Source organism: Quercus lobata, chromosome 5, assembly GCF_001633185.2.
Source record: "Quercus lobata isolate SW786 chromosome 5, ValleyOak3.0 Primary Assembly, whole genome shotgun sequence".
Taxonomy (NCBI): Eukaryota; Viridiplantae; Streptophyta; class Magnoliopsida; order Fagales; family Fagaceae; genus Quercus; species Quercus lobata.
Window position 1 is genome coordinate 58,001,543 of NC_044908.1, and position 18,183 is coordinate 58,019,725.

Genomic DNA, 18,183 nt, shown 5'->3' on the forward strand with positions numbered 1-18,183 from the left:
AATGGATGCCTACTCCTTCAACATATAAGGTAATCTCTCCCCCAAAGCTCTTTGATGAATATCCAATGGTGTCAGCGCTTATTGATAAAGAAACTAAAAGATGGAAAGATGGGCTAATTAGATCCTTTTTTCTCCCTTTTGAAGTTAGCACAATCCTAAACATCTGCCTAAGCTATAACCTCCCAAAAGACAAAATTATTTGGATTGGTAATAGAAAAGGCAACTTCACTATGAAGAGTGCTTACTATATAGCATTTAAAATTGTTGAGCCTGACAAATGAGGGGAAAGCTCAGTAAGGGACAATAGAACCATACTCTGTAAAAAGATATGGCACTTAAACATTCCAAAAAAGATAAAAATCTTTGCATGGATAGCTTGTGTGAATGGCCTCCAAATCGTAGCTAATTTGCAAGCGAGAGAATTAATAGAGAAATGTTATGCCCCTGTTGTGACAGAGAGCTGGAACCTATCACCCATGCCTTAATAAGATGTGACATTGCCAAAAGGGTATGGAGCTACTGGGAAGGTTGTCCTGTAAATATGTTGATGATTCAGTGGGATGTATCTGACACAGAACTAGAAATCCTTGCAACTAAAACTACCAGAGACTTCAGACTTGGAGTCTTTTTTGTGACATCCTGGTCAATCTGGTATAATAGAAACCAAGTTGAATTTGAGTCCACTTGCCAGATCTCTCACTAGATTTGGAAGTTTGCTGTAGGATAACTCAAAGGCTACAAAGAAAAGAGGAGAGCACCAGGTCAGTATCAGGCTAAGGAGAATAGAAAATGGGAAGCCCTCCCAATGGAGTATTCAAAGTTAAAGTAGATGGTGCCACATCTGATCAGGGGAGGAACTCTAGTGTCTGGGTGGTCATTAGAAACTCAGAGGTGATGGTTATAGCGGCCTGGTCAAAGTACCTCAATGGCCTGTTCTCAGTGTTGGAAGTGGAGGCTCTGGCTATTGAATCAGATATTCTTCTTGCTAAGGAAGTGGAGTTGCCCAATATCATCATTGAATCAGATGCTTTATTAGCAATTCAAAGCGTTGAAAAGGCTAAAACAGAAGGTGTCTTGGCCACTTGGTTCATGGTATAAATTTATAATCCTTCTTCTTAAGAACTTTAGATGCTGGAGCATTAAGCACGTGAAAAGGTAGTACAACAGAGTTGCCCATGAACTTTGGAAAGAGATTTCTCCTCCCATGATTCGCCGCCTGATCTGAATTAATTGTATCTATTTTTCTGTTGGTGTTAGAACTCTGTTTGTATTTAAATTTCATTTGGTAATGAAATTCATCATTTTCATATAATTAAAAATATATATATATATATATATATATATTACTAGCAATTCTCACATGACAAGAACATTCAAACTTGGATTTCAATTTTTTTTTAGAGAGAGAGATCTCTTCAATGGAACCGCCGTAGATCTCGCCGTCCATGGTACTAACGGTGCCATTGGTGGTCCTGCCGCTCCCTAAAACAACTCAGTAGCGCATCAGTCCTATAGTCTTAAATTTTAGATTTGAAAGCTTACTGATTTGTGTACGAGCTATGTAAGATTTTAGTTACAAATTGAAAAAACGAAAACAAAACATAGATTTGACTGCTATTAGTAAATCGCCTAAGTTTTGGCTCTTCTTCTTAAGGTCCATTTGGATAGAACTTATTTTGGTGAAACTAAAAATTGAAAATATTGTAGCAAAATAATTTTTAAATGTGTAAATAGTACCGTGGAATCCATTTTTAATGAAAAAGTTGTTGAAAAGTGAGATTTGTGAATCCCGTGTACTGTTTACAGGACCCACTAATGTGCTGAAAAGGGTTGAAAAGTCAAATAGTGCGGCTAAGTAGCCGCACTATCTCCTTAAATGCGTGCTAAAAAAAAAAAAAAAAAAAAAAAAAGAGGGAAGACTTTAAACTCAAAACGCCAATGCCAGACGTGTATCCAAACCCCACCTTAAGGTCAATTTGGATTCACGTCCACGTTTGCGTTTAGGGTTTTTTTATTTTATTATTTATTTATTAAACCAGCGTGTTATGCACTGTTCATTGGCCTAAATTCATTGTTCATGGCCAGTGAACAGTGCCAAACAGTAATAAACAAAAAAAAAAAGGTTATTATTTTCAGTTTTCAGTTTTCAGCAAAATAAGCTATATTCAAACACACACTTAATATCATATTTTTTTTTTTTTTTTTTTATTTGTCTAAGGCCATGTGGCTTTAGTTTACCATTTTTTGAAAGTATGTAGTCGTGATTTCATTTATTTATTATTTTGCCTTTTATATTTGTTAGATATATAATAATGCTACAAGAACTTGTGTGACCATTGTGTCTCTCAATTGGATAATTTTTAAACCGGAAAAGCTTTGGTTTTTGATATCTCCATTAATAGATATGGCTTAGTTGTTGTTGTTGCGAGGAACAGTTGGACCACAAACGGCATGGTCAATACCAGGGGCGGTGAGATCCACAGTGGATCCATTGAGGTAGACGGTCTCTCTCCCTCACTCTCAAAAAATTCAAATCCAGTAACTTTTTGTTTTTGTTTTAAAGTATGAATGTGATGGTTAGTGAATTTTAATAGTAGACTGACAGAAGCCTCAATTTGGCAAACATGTGAAGTTTATGGAGTAAAGTGGCTAAAATAAGAGTTTAGGAGGTGTAATGACCACTGCCCCAAAGTTCAGTGGTGACATGGCATTTTTCCCTAAAAGATGCTAGGTATCAAAATCAATATCAATATTATCTATATATTTATCAATATTCAAATGTATAAATGAAACTTAAATCCCATACAAGGATTAAAATAAGCAAACATACGAATTTTAAAAATATGGCTTTTGGAAACAATACTTCATTATAATGCCATTTGGAGATTTTATTTATTATTAATTTTGTTGTTGTCGTATGCCTTTTTTGTTTTGGGTTGCATCTCAACAATAAACAAAGCCAATAATCCAATTATTTGTGGTAAGAATGTAAGGGTATGATTGGGCAAGATCAATAGTTCTTTTTCTTCCAAGTCCAATGTACATGACTTGTTTTTTGGAGACTACAAACTTTCAGTTGTACCTTAAGACTACAATTTCCTTTAAAAAAAAATTAATATTGTTACATATTTTGATAATTTAATAGTTGTATTGTATATTCTTTACACTTTTAATCATTATAGGCATATGCTAAGTTGAAAGTGGCATTTCTTGAAAATTTTCATATTGCATGAGATAAGATCTATAATGAAAAAAAATATATAGTTGAATTTAGTTATACAATTAGTAACAATGACCAGACTTTAATACAAGTTTTTTATACAGTTAGGTAGATAACATTTATTGATTAAAAATTTAAAATATATTTAGTTTCTCAATAGGTAAATATAGAGAGATAGTATTTACTTAGATCCTGTAGGGGTGAAATTTTCAAAGTCAACAATGGGCCTTGGGCCCCGCATGGAGCCCAACCATGACCCAAAGGGAAAATGGGGGACCAAAAGACTTCTAGCCCAATCCTGTTGAGTCCAAATTATTTTAAAAGACGTCCGAGGAGGAATGTCTCCTCAGACACACAAATATGGGCCCAATGTGCGCCCCCTTCACAGTGAAGAACCACTCCAGACAAACGTGGGTAGAAGGATGAGTCTCACACAGCAGGAAAGAGGAAAATGTAAGACGTCCAGGGAGAAGCCACAACTGCCGTATTAAATACAAGGAATTTACTTTTTCAACCGTATTAATGTGGAGAAGACAGGCGAACAGTGTTACATTGGCCAGTGCAACTCACAGAAAGATAAGGTGGATGTCCGATGGGACAGGCACTCAAGTGAAGGTCCATATGGTTAACAAGTGTAAGGTCCTTATCAATTTAAGGAGGCTATATAAGAGAAGGAAATCCTCATGAAGAGGGGATCGGAGAATTTGGAGAAAAGAGAGAGAGAGAGAGAGAGAGAGAGAGAGAGAGAGATTAAAGGATTCTGTAGACTTTAATCAGAGCAAGAGGTGCACTTATACGTCTCCTCGGACTGGTATCCTGTAAACTTAACTGCAATGTTCTCACGTCCAGACTGTTGCATGGCATACAACTAACTAACATTCACTCTGTCCAGCCCCAGTTCTGTAATCCGCTCTCTACAAATTCATTGTCTAGGGACTTTTGGGCCAAAACCACTTGTTGGGCTTGGGCCCCAAAAACCGCCCCTACAATTGGCGCCGTCTGTGAGAAGAACTTGTGTCTCGACAAGTGAATCTGTAAGAAATGGAAGGATCAGGTCCGCGCCAAACCGGACGTGCAGACTCCCAACGGCAAGACAATTTTTTGAATCTCGAACGAGAGAAGGACCAAGATAAGCAACGAGAGGGCAGTGTGAACACCTCTCACACGAGTAGAAGCCGCTCAAAAGGGAAAGGTCATGCATCCCATAAGCAAAACGATCGAAAGGCTCTACAGCAAGAGATTGATGATTTGAAGAAGAAGCTGCGCTGAGCGCAGCGAAAACGTCCTTCACCTGACTCGGACACTAGCAGTGATGAGAATAACGAATACAGGCGAAGATCAAGAACCCCTCTGAGCGAGACTTTTTCCTATGAGGAAGAGCGGCCTCGCAAACGCGGCCATAAAAGCCCATCTTACCAAGGCCTGGCCAACGATGCCATGAGCAAGGCCCTGGATCGCATCTCCCAGTCGCCTTTCACGCGTAGAATAGAGAGGGCAGTGCTTCCTCGGCGGTTCCATTAACCAACGTTTGCCATATACAATGGTCGGACTGACCCAGTAGAGCATGTAAGCCAGTTTAATCAGAGGATGGTTGTCCACTCCAGGGATGAGGCGTTAATGTGTAAGGTGTTTCCGTCCAGCTTGGGACCTATGGCGATGAGATGGTTTGATGCCCTCCAACCGAATTCCATAGATTCCTTTAAATAGCTGACACAGGCTTTTGGTTCCTGCTTCATCACCAGCAGTAGAGTGCCTCGGCCACTCGATTCCCTCCTATCCTTGTCCATGCGGGAAGGAGAGATGCTGAAGGCCTACTCAGACAGGTACTAGGAAATGTATAATGAGATAGAAGGAAATTACGATGACGTCGCCATTAGTATGTTCAAAAGGGGCCTGCCAACAGAGCATGGCTTAAGAAAGTCCCTCACTGGGAAGCTAGTTACCAGTGTGCGCCAACTCATGGACAGAATTGACAAGTACAAAAGGGTCGAGGAGAACCAGCAGATGGGGAAGGGTAAAGCGAAGGTTGTCCCTCAGGAGAGGAGGGACTTCAGGTTGGACCACTTTAACAGCAGTAACAGGCCTAGAAGAGACTACGCAGAACAGTCCGTATCTACTGGGGCTCAAGCAGTCCATGCTGTGTTCCGAGAACCATTACACAAGATCCTAGAGAAGGTGAAGTGCAAACCTTTCTTTCAGTGGCTGAACAGGATGGCAGGTGACCCCTCAAAACATAATCAGAATCTGTACTGTGCGTACCACCAGGAGCCAGGTCACTTCACCGATGATTGTAGGAATTTGAAAAACCATTTGGATCGGCTTGTCTGAGAAGGGAAGTTGAGGCATCTGTTGCATCGCCCTGAAGGATGGTAGGAACAGTCAAATATCGAAACCAGACAAAGCACATTGAGGCCACCCATTGGCACAATAAATGTCATTCTTGCTGACCTGGAAGGACCGGTTCCAGTCCTTTCAGAGTAATGTCAGTGGGCAGGTTCCCGATTGAGCCGGACGACAGGGAATCCAAGAGAGCCAGAGTGAGTGCCACGCCCTTAATCGGGTTCTCGGAGGAGGACAAGCAAGGAACCCTTCAACCCCACGATGATGCCCTAGTCGTCACGCTCAGAATTGGAGGTTATGACGTGAAAAGGGTGTTGGTTGATCAAGGCAGCGCCGTGGAGGTAATGTACCTTGATTTGTTTAAGGGGTTGAACTTGAAGCCAGAAGACCTGTCGCCATACGATTCCCCTCTGGTCAGCTTTGAAGGAAAAACCGTCACCCCGAAAAGTATGATTAGGCTGCCTGTGCAAACAAACTCAGATGTGGTAGAGGTGAATTTCATTGTTGTAGATGCGCACTCCCCCTATACAGCTATCGTGGCCCGACCGTGGCTTCATGCACTAGAGGCTGTGCCATCAACCTTGCACCAAAAAGTGAAGTATCCGTCAGGAGGTCAAGTTAAAGAAATAATAGGGAACCAAGGAATGGCTAGGCAATGCATGGTGTCGGCAATCTCACGACGACCAAATGGTGAACATTCCACTTCAGCCGAGAACGGCTTATAGCAATCAATGACCCTGGTCCCAACTACGGGTGGTGGAGGACCAACCACGGAGGAGAGCTGTGAGGAACTGGAGAAAGTACTCGTCTGATCGGACTCTGAGAGGTTTTTTTCAGATCGGCTCAGAGTTACCACCACAGGAGAAATCAACACTAATTGATTTTCTTCGACGGAATGTGGACGTATTCGCCTGGGATCCCTATGAAGCCCTCGAGGTTGACTCAAATCTCATATGCCATCACCTTAATGTTAATCCGGCTATAATGCCTAAGAAGCAACCTCCTCGGCGACCGTCAAAAGAACATGCAGATGCCGTGAGAGAAGAGGTTGCAAAATTGAAGAAAGTAGGGGCTATCAAAGAAGTATTCTACCCCGAATGGTTAGCCAACACAGTCGTGGTAAAAAAGAAAAGCGGGAAATGGCGGGTCTGCGTAGACTTCACGGACCTAAACAAGGCCTGCCCGAATGATCCTTTCCCTATGCCACGAATAGACCGATTGGTAGATGCGACTGTCGGACACCCCCGAATGAGTTTTTTGGACGCCTTCCAGGGCTACCATCAGATATCCCTGGCTGCCGAAGACCAAGAAAAAACTGCTTTTGTCACCCCAGTTGGAAACTATCATTATAAGGTGATGCCCTTCGGCTTGAAGAATGCCAGGTCGACCTATCAAAAGATGATGACTAGGATGTTTGAACAGCAGATGGGTAAGAGCGTTGAAGTGTATATAGATGACATGGTGGTAAAAAGCAAATTGGTACTCGACCACATCAGAGACCTCGGCGAAGTCTTTCAAATTCTGAGAAAGTACAAGCTACGACTGAACGCATCCAAATGTTCATTTGGGATAGGATCAGGAAAATTCTTAGGCTATATGGTGACCCACAGAGGAATAGAAGTCAACCCTGACCAAATAAGAGCCATTCATAGCCTCTAGCCTCCTCGGAATCCCAAAGAAGTCTAGAAGCTCACCAGCATGATAGCTGCTTTAAACCGTTTCATCTCCCACTCAGTGGACAGATGCAGGCCTTTCTTCCTCCTATTGCACAAGTGGAAGGGCTTCTAGTGGACTGAGGAGTGTGTTTTAGCTTTCCAATAGCTCAAGGAATACCTCGCCCGACCACCGATTATGTCCAGTCCCGATGCCGACGAGGTGTTGTTCGCCTACATCGCAGTAGCCTCTCATGCGGTGAGCTTGGTACTAATCCGAGAAGACAACGGCACGCAGCGACCCGTCTATTATGTGAGCAAATCGCTGCAGGAGACAGAGACCCGGTATCTCCCCCTCGAAAAAGCTATCTTGGCCATCGTACAAGCCACGCGGAAGCTCCCTTACTATTTTCAGGCACATATAGTAGTTGTGCTAACTCAACTTCCGTTGAAATCCGTCCTCCGCAGCGCCGACTACACAGGTAGAATTGCAAAATGGGGAACGATCCTGGGCACCTTCGACATTAGATACATGCCTCGCACCGCCGTAAAAGGTCAGGTCCTCGCTGATCTTGTAGCTGAATTTGCAGAGCCCACCCTAGAAGGAATGGAAGTGTCGGGATCACCAAGTGCTGGTGAGAAACTAATCAGCACAGTCTCTCAGCATGATCACAATTGGTGGAAAGCACACATCGATGGTGCAGCGAACCAAAGGGACTCAGGGGTGGGGCTCATTCTGGTCTCTCCCAAAGGGATAACCATAGAAAAGTCGTTGAGGCTCGGATTCTCAGTCACGAATAACGAAGCCGAGTATGAGGCACTATTGGAGGGAATGTCAATGATCTAGAAATTGGGTGGAAAATTCGTAAACATGTTCTCGGATTCGAGACTCATCATGGGATAAGTAAATGGGGAGTTAGAGGCGAAGGATGAGAGAATGCAAGAGTACCTGGCCCGAGCTAGGCACCTGCAGACGCATTTTTATGACTTCCGTTTAACGCATGTACCCAGGAGTGGGAACACCCATGCTGACTCTCTAGCAACGCTAGCCACCTTCTCGGCTCAGCCCCTTCCGCGGGTTATTTTAGTTGAAGATCTTTACCGCCCAACAACAGAGAAGGCCAACGGAATTCGGGTACACAACGTCAGGGCAGGGCCTAGCTGGATGGACCCTCTGGTGTTGTTCTTAAAGCACGCCACCTTGTCAAACGATAAGGTTGAAATCGACAAAATCAGGAGGAAAGCTTCTCAATTCTGGCTGTCCGAGGTCCTCAAACTTTACCGACGCTCGTTCTTGGGGCCATACCTGCTGTGTGAGCACCCAGAGGCTACTGAACTCATCCTGGAGGAGTTACATGAAGGAATTTGCGGAAGTCATACGGGGGGTAGGTCCCTGTCCCACAGGGCCATAATGCTGGGTTACTAGTGGCCGAGCATGCATAAAGAGGCTCTGGAATATGTGAAGAAGTGCGACTAGTGCCAAAAGTTCCCCCCGAACATACACCAGCCAGGCGGAGAACTTAACCCGCTGTCCAGCCCTTGGCCATTCGCACAATGGGGCCTAGACATACTAGGATCATTCACCAAAGCGGCGAGGAATAAGAAATTTCTTCTCGTCAGCACCGATTACTTCACAAAGTGGGTCGAAGCTGAGGCACTGGCAAACATTTGGAAGAATATTATCACTAGGTTCGAGACCTCGCACACCCTGATCTCGGACAACGGCCTCCAGTTTGACAGCAAAGCTTTCAGAAAATACTGTAATGAGCTGGGAATTATCAATCAATACTCCACACCGGCCTACCCACAGGGTAATGGACAGGCGGAAGCCATCAATAAAACCATAGTGAATGGGCTGAAAAAGAGGTTGGACGATGCGAAAGGGAGGTGGGTTGAAGAGTTAGCCCACGTCTTGTGGACATACCGCACCACGCCTCGTAGGTCCACAGGAGAAACCCCATTTTCAATGACCTAGGAGCCGAGGCTGTCATCCCACTGGAGATAAACTTCCCAACACAGAGGACTATTGCCTTCAGCCCTATTGCTAATAACAGACTTCTGGAAAGAAGCTTGGACCTCCTCGAAGAAAAAAGGGAAAGTGCAATGGTCCACCTAGCATACTATCAGCAAAAGCTCAAACAGGGTTACGACGCCAAGGTGAAGTCAAGGCCATTGGCGCCCAGGGATCTAGTACTGAGGAAGGTCCTGGGCACCGCGAGGAACCCTGCATGGGGAAAACTTGGACCAAACTGGGAAGGCCCATACCGTATCACTTCCGTAGCTGGCATAGGAGCCTACTTTTTGGAAGATTTGGATGAGCATGTAGTGCCACGCCCTTGGAATGTAAATAACCTGAAAAGGTACTGTTATTAATGAAAGACATCATTCTTGACGCCGTATTACTGTATAGCTATTTTCACTAAGTGTTAAACAGAAGCCAAGTCCTGCCTGGCTCCTCGGACCACAGACTTGGGGGAAATTAACCTCGCAGCTATTATCACTACATGTTAAACAGAACCCAAGTCTTGTCTGGCTCCTCAGACCACGGACTTGGGGAAAATTAACCTCACAGCTATTTTCACTAAGTGTTAAACAGAACCCAAGTCCTGCCTGGCTCCTCGGACCACAGACTTGGAGGAAATTAATCTCGCAGCTATTTTCACTACATGTTAAATAGAACCCAAGTCCTGCCTGGCTCATCGGACCATAGACTTGGGGAAAATTAACCTCGCAGCTATTTTCACTAACTGTTAAACAGAACCCAAGTCCTGCCTGACTCCTCGGACCACAGACTTGGGGGAAATTAATCTCGCAGCTATTTTCACTACATGTTAAACAGAACCCAAGTCCTGTCTAACTCCTCAGACCACAGACTTGGGGGAAATTAACCTCGCAGCTATTTTCACTACGTGTTAAACAGAACCCAAGTCCTGCCTGGCTCCTCGAACCACAGACTTGGGGGAAATTAACCTCGCAGCTATTTTCACTACGTGTTAAATAGAACCCAAGTCCTGCTTGACTCCTCGGACCACAGACTTGGGGAAAATTAACCTCGCAGCTATTTTCACTACGTGTTAAACAGAACCCAAGTCCTGCCTGGTTCCTCGGACCACAGACTTGGGGGAAATTAACCTCGCAGCTATTTTCATTAAGTGTTAAACAGAACCCAAGTCCTGCCAGGCTCCTCGAACCACAGACTTGGGGGAAATTAACCTCGCAGCTATTTTCACTACGTGTTAAACAGAACCCAAGTCCTGCCTGGCTCCTCGGACCACAGACTTGGGGGAAATTAACCTCGCAGCTATTTTCACTAAGTGTTAAACAGAACCCAAGTCCTGCCTGGCTCCTCGGACCACAGACTTGGGGGAAATTAACCTCGCAGCTATTTTGTCTAATTATCGACTATCATTTTTCCACATATTCATTCACTTATGCTTGGTTTTCAACAGTTAATGACAGAATAGACATTCATTCATGATGAAAACAGAAGAGAAAGTAAAACAACAAGATTTAAAGGAAAACAACTCTTCTCATTAAAATCCAAAAGCGGTCCTTCTACAAACATTAACAAAACAGAATATGAAGGGCAAAACAAATAAAATCCTACACTACTTTCCTAAGTCTGAACCCTGAGTAGGCCCGAGTTGAACGTCTGCTGCCTGGGGTCCTAGAATAGCCTCCTTAGCCTGTGCAACAACCTCCCTGATTGAAAGACTATCCTTGGGCAACTTATCCTTCACGGCTGGCTGCGCGTCCTCAGCTTCAGGCATTGGGGGGTCCGAGGCTAAGGCCTTCGTTGGGAGAGACTCTTCAGGGGCAACCACGTCGGGAATCTCACGAATGTCCTCCGGAAAAAAGATATTCTCAACTTTCCTGAGATCGGAATCCGCTGGGACTGCTGCCCGATCCAAGGCTACACCCCAAGACAGGGTGATGTATTCCCTGCATACAGCGGCTACCTCCTCGGTCAGCCTGACCTCAGTGTCCCTGACTCTACGATCATAAGAGGTTGCCACTGCTTTCTCGGCCGCCTCCCTGGCCAGACGGGCCTCCCCCTTGACCTTCACAAGCTCGGCCTTGAGATTTGAAACCGCTTGCTTCTCTATCACGAGATTTTCCTCGGACTAGCAGAGCTCTTGGCGCAGATCCTCAACTTGCTTAGTGGCGTTTTTAAGGTCGGCTTCCGCGTTCGCACGGCCCTTCTTTGCCTCCTTTACTTCATTACTCAGGCTATCATTTTCTTGCCTAAGGTCGCCAGCAATCCTCTCGACAGCACAGCGAGACTGAACCTCACTGTGAAGGTCCTCACGTGCCTTTTTGGCCTATTCCTCAGTAACAAAGATTTGCTGAGTGACCTGCGCCAGAAAAGTAAAGGCCTAATTAAAAGAGAATGATGAATAAATAGATACGTAACAAGAGAATGAGATAGTAGAAGTTTTCACTTACCATAGCCATGTCCCTCTTCAGCGACATAAAGAGGTCTGGTTGCCGAGTATCCCGGAGCCCCTTCATATCGCGAGGTAAAAGAAGAGGCTGTTGCAGGGCCTTAGCCAAGAATGACGCCTGCCCTCGCTCGGATTCCTACAGGGTCGCATCCCAGGAAATTGGGGCACCGTCCAGTTCGAGCCGTGGCGACCATATTCGTTGTTCCCTCCGAATAGCCGCCTCGTCTCGGCTATCAATGGACCTGGTCCTCTTCTCTTTAGGTTCTTTGGTCTCTTTGCCTTTCTTCTGAGGCTTGGTTTTTTCTTGGCCAACCTCGCCCTTCTCCAATTCCTCCACAGGCCTTTTTCGCCTCAAATTGGGCATAGGTTGCAGTGCCGCATCCGATATGGGAGGAAGAGGAGGAGGAGCCTTGGAGGTCGGCTGTTCCTTTGGGACATCCTTGGAGGACTACCCTTTGTTCCTGTTGGAAAGGAGGCCCCTAAGACCAGACCTTTGTTTCAGATCCATTCCTTCTTCTTCAACCTCTTGGCTGGTGTCAATTTGTGAGATTACTAAACCCAGATCAGGGGCTACCGAGGCGCGGTCTAAGTCTGAATCAGCGTCCGAGAGCTCTACTGACCTGGTTGACACCTCTCCCTCCTCGGCGAAATGGAACTGGTTTATCTGATCTTCCAAAGACGAGTGCGAGGAACCGGCTTCTTCCACTAGGACAACTACAACGGGAAAAGCACGCTGAGCAGGCAGCCAGATGGGAGGTAAATCTCTCGAAGCGAGAAAACCTGGTACGGAGACGTCGATTCGTGCTAATCGCGGACTGCTTACTCTGATTGCTTGACCGGCGTCCACTAGAGCACGAGTAAGGGGCTCATAGTTCAAAATCAGAGGTGCAACCCGCAATTGCCCGTCTGCACTCACGTAAATTTCAGATCTTAGAAGGAAATTGAGTGCTTGGATGTTGACCAAACTTAGCCGAGAAGTCGTATGTCCCTTGTCTGCAAAGCCCAAAGAAAGGGATACGTTAGTCCGAGGAGGCAAACAAGCAAAGTCAAAATTGAAACGAAGAAAAGAAAGATCAAAACTAAGATCCCTTCCAAGGGATCTGACTCTATGGTGCCCTCACCTGGTTTACCTACCCTGACCAGGCAATGAATACCGTCGTGCCATGGTCCGGAGGCGATTAAAAGGTCGTCCTTCAAGCCTTTGTTGGACTTGGGAAGGCAGGATATCAACCTCACCTCATCGGACTTGGACTTCAAGTAATATGAGTCATCGAGGCTGTGCAATTCATATAGATGAACCACGTCATGCTATGAAAGGCCGAGGTTCATCTGACTGTTCAAGACGTCTACGCACCCCAGAATCTGGAACATATTCGCGACGCATTGGTGAGGGGCCAACCTATGGCCACGCAAATAATCCCTAGTTATCCTCCCTATAGGGATGGTCATTCCTCCTTCCACAAAGGCTATCACTGGAATGGCAACCTGCCCCGTTCTTCTCTTAATTAAGACTTCCTCCAGATGACAATACTTTAGACTTACCTCCGGCGGGATACGGTACTTAGCCCTGAAGCCTTCCATACCGGCCGGGGAATCTACCATTTTCTCAAGCTTACCCATCCCCCTAATCCTAGGTGACGCGAAGACGATTTACTTAAGGAATAACGCCGGAAAAGGCAACGGAAAAGGAACGTGCACTTACGGGTGAGGAACTTTCAAGAAATCTTCAAGGGGACGACTGCGAAGGCTGGAACACTTTGAAAGGGAAAGTACTGGAGTGCTCTGAGTGCTTGAATGCTTTTCCAAAAATGAGAAGGAAATGCCTTTGAAAAATCCTATATATCCGGGAGAAGCTGGACAGACACACTCCCACCTAGAGAAATGGAAATGATCACAACCGTTGATCTATCATCCAACCGTCGGATTGAAAAGATACAAAACCGCTAAAAGCAATAATTAGCGCCTCATGGGTCATTAGACACCTTCGTCATTAATGAGGCATGTGAGAAGCATACTTCCGCACGGGTGAAGCAGGAGTCCATAATAAATAATCCTAAGAATGTCAAAATCCCGCCTTTCCTCCTCGGACAAGAAAGAAGGAGCCGGAATTTTGAGGGGCTATTGTAGGGGTAAAATTTCCAAAGTCAACAATGGGCCTTGGGCCCCGCATGGAGCCCAACCATGACCCAAAGGGAAAAGGGGGGACCAAAAGACTTCTGGCCCAATCCTGTTGAGCCCAAATTATTTTAAAAGACGTCCGAGGAGGAATGTCTCCTCAGACACACAAATATGGGCCCAATGTGCACCCCCTCCACAATGAAGAACCATCCCTGACAAACGTGGGTAGAAGGATGAGCCTCACACAGCAGGAAAGAGGAAAATGTAAGACGTTTAGGGAGAAGCCACAACTGCCGCATTAAATGCAAGAAAGCTACTTTTTCAGCCGCATTAATGTGGAGAAGATAGGCGAACAGTGTTACATTGGCCAGTGCAACTTATAGAAAGATAAGGTGGATATCCGAGGAGACAGACACTCAAATGAAGGTCCAGATAGTTAACAAGTGTAAGGTCCTTATCAATTTAAGGAGGCTATATAAGAGAAGGAAATCCCCATGAAGAGGGGATCAGAGAATTTGGAGAGAGAGAGAGAGAGAGAGAAAGATTAAAGGATTCTGTAGACTTTAATCAGAGCAAGAGGTGCACTTATATGTCTCCTCGGACCAGTATCCTGTAAACTTAACTGCAATGTTCTCACGTCCAGACTGTTGCATGGCATACAACTAACTAACATTCACTCTATCCAGCCCTAGTTCTGTAACCCGCTCTCTACAAATTCATTGTCTAGGGACTTTTGGGCCAGAACCACTTGTTGGGCCTGGGCCCCAAAAACCGCCCCTACAGATCCAATATGGGGGATGGCACTCAAAAGCAGTAAGCATTCATCAATAGCTAAAATATAGCATTCCATATGAGTGTTGTTACTTATCTTTGAAAAGATTATATCAAAAAACAAACAAACCAAAAAAACAAGAAAATTAAAAATTCAGCCCATTTTCAGAGAAATTTGTTTAGTTTACGAGCTTTTATAATAGATTTTTTTTTTCTTCATAGTTTGTAATGCTCTTCAAAGTATTTAGTTATGTGTGACTTTTAATGAAACTAAGCATTGCTAGAAACAATGGTATCATATAGCAGAAAACATAGTGGAACAAATGAAAGCTCTTAACGAAAGCTATTTATTTGTCTTAATTCGTGAGCAAATTTTGGTTTGGAAGATTCACATATGAATGAATCTGGAAATATTTCATATGAGAATCATATAGCATAATATAATAGTGGGTGAATGCCATGGTTGAGAGAGAAGATATTTTAAAGTTTGATTTGTGAGCCAGAGGATAATAGTGGGTGCATGTCATTTGATAATTGTATCTTTGACCTTAAGCTTCGCAAATCAAATGTACATAACTTAACATTGACTCTTGAGGCATTGTCATTGTCCAATGTCCATAGTTCAAGACAAGCTCTGAGTTTTAAATTTTTTAAGACAAAACTTTTTCTCCTGAATGTTGTCATTCATGGTCATTTTATGTCATGTTGAACTTGATATCAAAATCATGTATGAAGCATAGCTCCTACATGCACCCATGGAAAGTGGCTTATAGTGTAGCTTATTCGCCTTCTCAAAAAAAGTGAATACTAAGGTCTCTATTCAAGTGGAAGCCAAAGCTTTTTTGTGGGTAGTGGAATTAGTAGGTCAAAAGTGGCTTTAGAATTTGGTAATTGAGGGTTATATATAAAAGCAAAAACCTCATGCAGGAGTGCATGAGATCCTGTCATGTGGCACTCTAATTTTTCATTTAGTCTTTTTAACCTCTTTTTTTAAAAGATTTTTTACAGTTGCCCAATAGATTGTGGTAATTTCTTTTTACTATTATATAAAATATGAGCTGTTTTTAGCAATTAACCCAAATGTTATTCCATATAGAATGGGCTACCTTTTAAAAACAAACCAAATCTTATGAAAAGCCCAAACCCAGTTATTATTTTACATATTATGACGCAAGTCTGACTCTTCCTACGTGTAGATCAAAGCCAATGGACCATTACCATTCACCTTAGATTTAAGCAATGGCTTCTAGGGTTATTTTCTTTATCATGTTGCCATCAAAACAACTCTTGCATACAACAATATCAATATCCATCCTATAGGGTCATGTTAAAGAGTGCCCTTAGAACAATTATTAATAAATTATTTTAGAAAAGTTTTTATACCACTTTTATTGGAAATTAAAAAACTGTTAAAACATTAATTGTTTTTTTCCCATAAAATTTTTTCTAAAATGATTCACTAACAAATTCCCTTAAGGCATTCTTTAACTTTTCCTATATAAATATCCTCATCATAAAAACAAAATATCTTAGTTTTTTTTCTTTTTAAATTTTTTTATAGAATACTAAATATTTTTAACATACACACATGGAGAAAGGGGGAGAAGGTTCAAAATATCTTAGTTGAAAATTAATTATTGCATAAAGAACCAATAGCATTGGGTGTGTCATATATGCATGTAACAAAATTATTATCATGTATTACTCTATTATTGTTTTATCAAAAGTGCTAGAATTTAAAAAAACATAAAAATTTGTTAGCATGAGTTTGTTCTATTTTTTTTTATGGGAATAATTGTTCTATTGGGACGTTGCTATAGTATAATATTTTTTTAAAAAAAATTTAAAAGCTATAAAATCATACAATTATTTCTTGAGTGGCATAATTTTCTATTGGATATGACAAAATCACTATTATTTGTGATTCTGTTGCTGTTTGCCCTAGTACCTATTAAATTTATATTAAAAGGAAAAAGGAAAAAAAAAAAGGTTAGCATTTGACATAAGAGTATTCATATCAAAACTTCTAAAAAATTTAACCTTTTATGCTTTTTTTTTTTTTTTTTTTGGGAACAACTTTTTATGCTTTTAATATCTCAAAAAACTACTATATCTTTTTTTTATTTTTAGAATATCTACTTTATCTATTTTAATCTTTAACATCTCACTTTTACAATATACCAACATCAATTACCCTATTTTTTTTTATTTAAAATAATACGAACAACTCATTAAATTAATAAAAATAACCACCACAAAAACTTATACCATCTAGCCATAATCACCATTGTGGCAACCACAATCCATCGCAGAAAAATAAATAAATAAAACAACATTCCATTACCACCGGCCACAACAATCCACCATCACAACCATAACCCACTGCCACAGCCAAAATCAACTACCACCACAACTAAAGTCAATACCACCGTAGCCATCAAACCTACGAAACCCATAGCCAAAATCAACTACCACCATCTCCACATCAACGAAACCTATATGAACACACACACACACGCACACGCACACACACACACACACACACACACACACACACCCAATCACAATCAACACATACCCAATTTCGATCTCAATCCCAATTGTTACAACAAAGAGAGAAGAGAGGTGGACTCAGTGCCATGCATGATGGCTTTGGCGGTCTGTGACGGCAAAGTGGTGGTGAGAGGAGGAATAGAGAGAGGTGTAAGGTGGAGAGATGGAGAGATAGAGGAAAAAGGAGAGAAAACCAATGGCAAAGAGGTGGTGAAGATAGGATGAAGAGAGAGAGAGAGAGAGAGAGAGAGAGAGAGAAGTTAATAATAATAAAAATAGTAGCAACTTACTATAGTAACCTAGTACTTTTGGCTTTGACACCACTAATAGGAGCACTCACAATAAAGATGCTAAAATAACTCAAAAGTTATTTTAGCATCTCAACCACACAAAAAATCCCTCAAATAAAGCTGTTATAGCTAAATTATTTAGTTATATTTTACCTTCATACTACAATGAGTTGTTATCAATAACAGCTCATTGTAGCACAAAGGTAAACATAAAATTCTTTTTTTTATTCATTCCCTCCTCGTTAAAATCTATAACGGCTCCTATCTCTCTCTCTCTCTCTCTCTCTCTCTCTCTCTCTCTCTCTCTCTCTCTCTCTCTCTCTCTCTCTTTAGTAGGTTGATTGGTTCGTGGGTATTGGCGTGGTTTGGGGTGGTTCGCGGGTCGAAATGGTTTGTACATCAATTTGTGGGTCTAATTGGTTCGTGGGTATCGGTGTGGGTCTGATTGGTTCATGGGTTAGAGTGGTTTGTGGGTTCGATTGGTTTGTGGTTATCGGCGTGGTTCGTGGGTATCGGCTTGGTTTGTGGATATCAACGTGGTTGTGTTGTGGGTATCAACATGGTTGTGCTGTGGTTTGTGGGTATCGGCGTGGGTCGATTTGTTTGATTTCTGTTAAGTTTTGCTGTGGTTTGATTTCTAATTTGGTCCGAATTTATTTTTTTTATTTTTTATTTTTTTTTGCTGTTGTGGTTTGTGGTTGTGGGGTGACGGTGGACGTGGTTGTTGCTATTGTGTTGGTTTTTGTGGTGGTTGTTTATTATTATTTTAATGAGTTATTTATATGATTTTAATG

At 42.6% G+C, this 18,183-nt stretch overlaps 1 protein-coding gene across 1 annotated transcript; it reads left to right on the forward strand.

Annotated features, from left to right (window-relative positions):
• Nucleotides 1-5,700: 5,700 nt before the first annotated feature.
• Nucleotides 5,701-7,356, forward strand: LOC115990777. Its single transcript, XM_031114569.1, has 2 exons — nucleotides 5,701-6,158; nucleotides 7,296-7,356. Exons 1-2 carry the CDS (start codon nucleotides 5,701-5,703, stop codon nucleotides 7,354-7,356), a joined length of 519 nt encoding a protein of 172 aa, XP_030970429.1.
• Nucleotides 7,357-18,183: the final 10,827 nt, after the last annotated feature.

Excerpts from the sequence above, each read along its gene's own strand:
- LOC115990777 (XM_031114569.1), top strand. The coding sequence starts at position 5,701 with ATGTCAGTGGGCAGGTTCCCGATTGAGCCGGACGACAGGGAATCCAAG. Across the intron at positions 6,159-7,295 it reads ACCTTGCACCAAAAAGTGAA|TGGACAGATGCAGGCCTTTC; the intron begins GTATCCGTCAGG and ends TCTCCCACTCAG.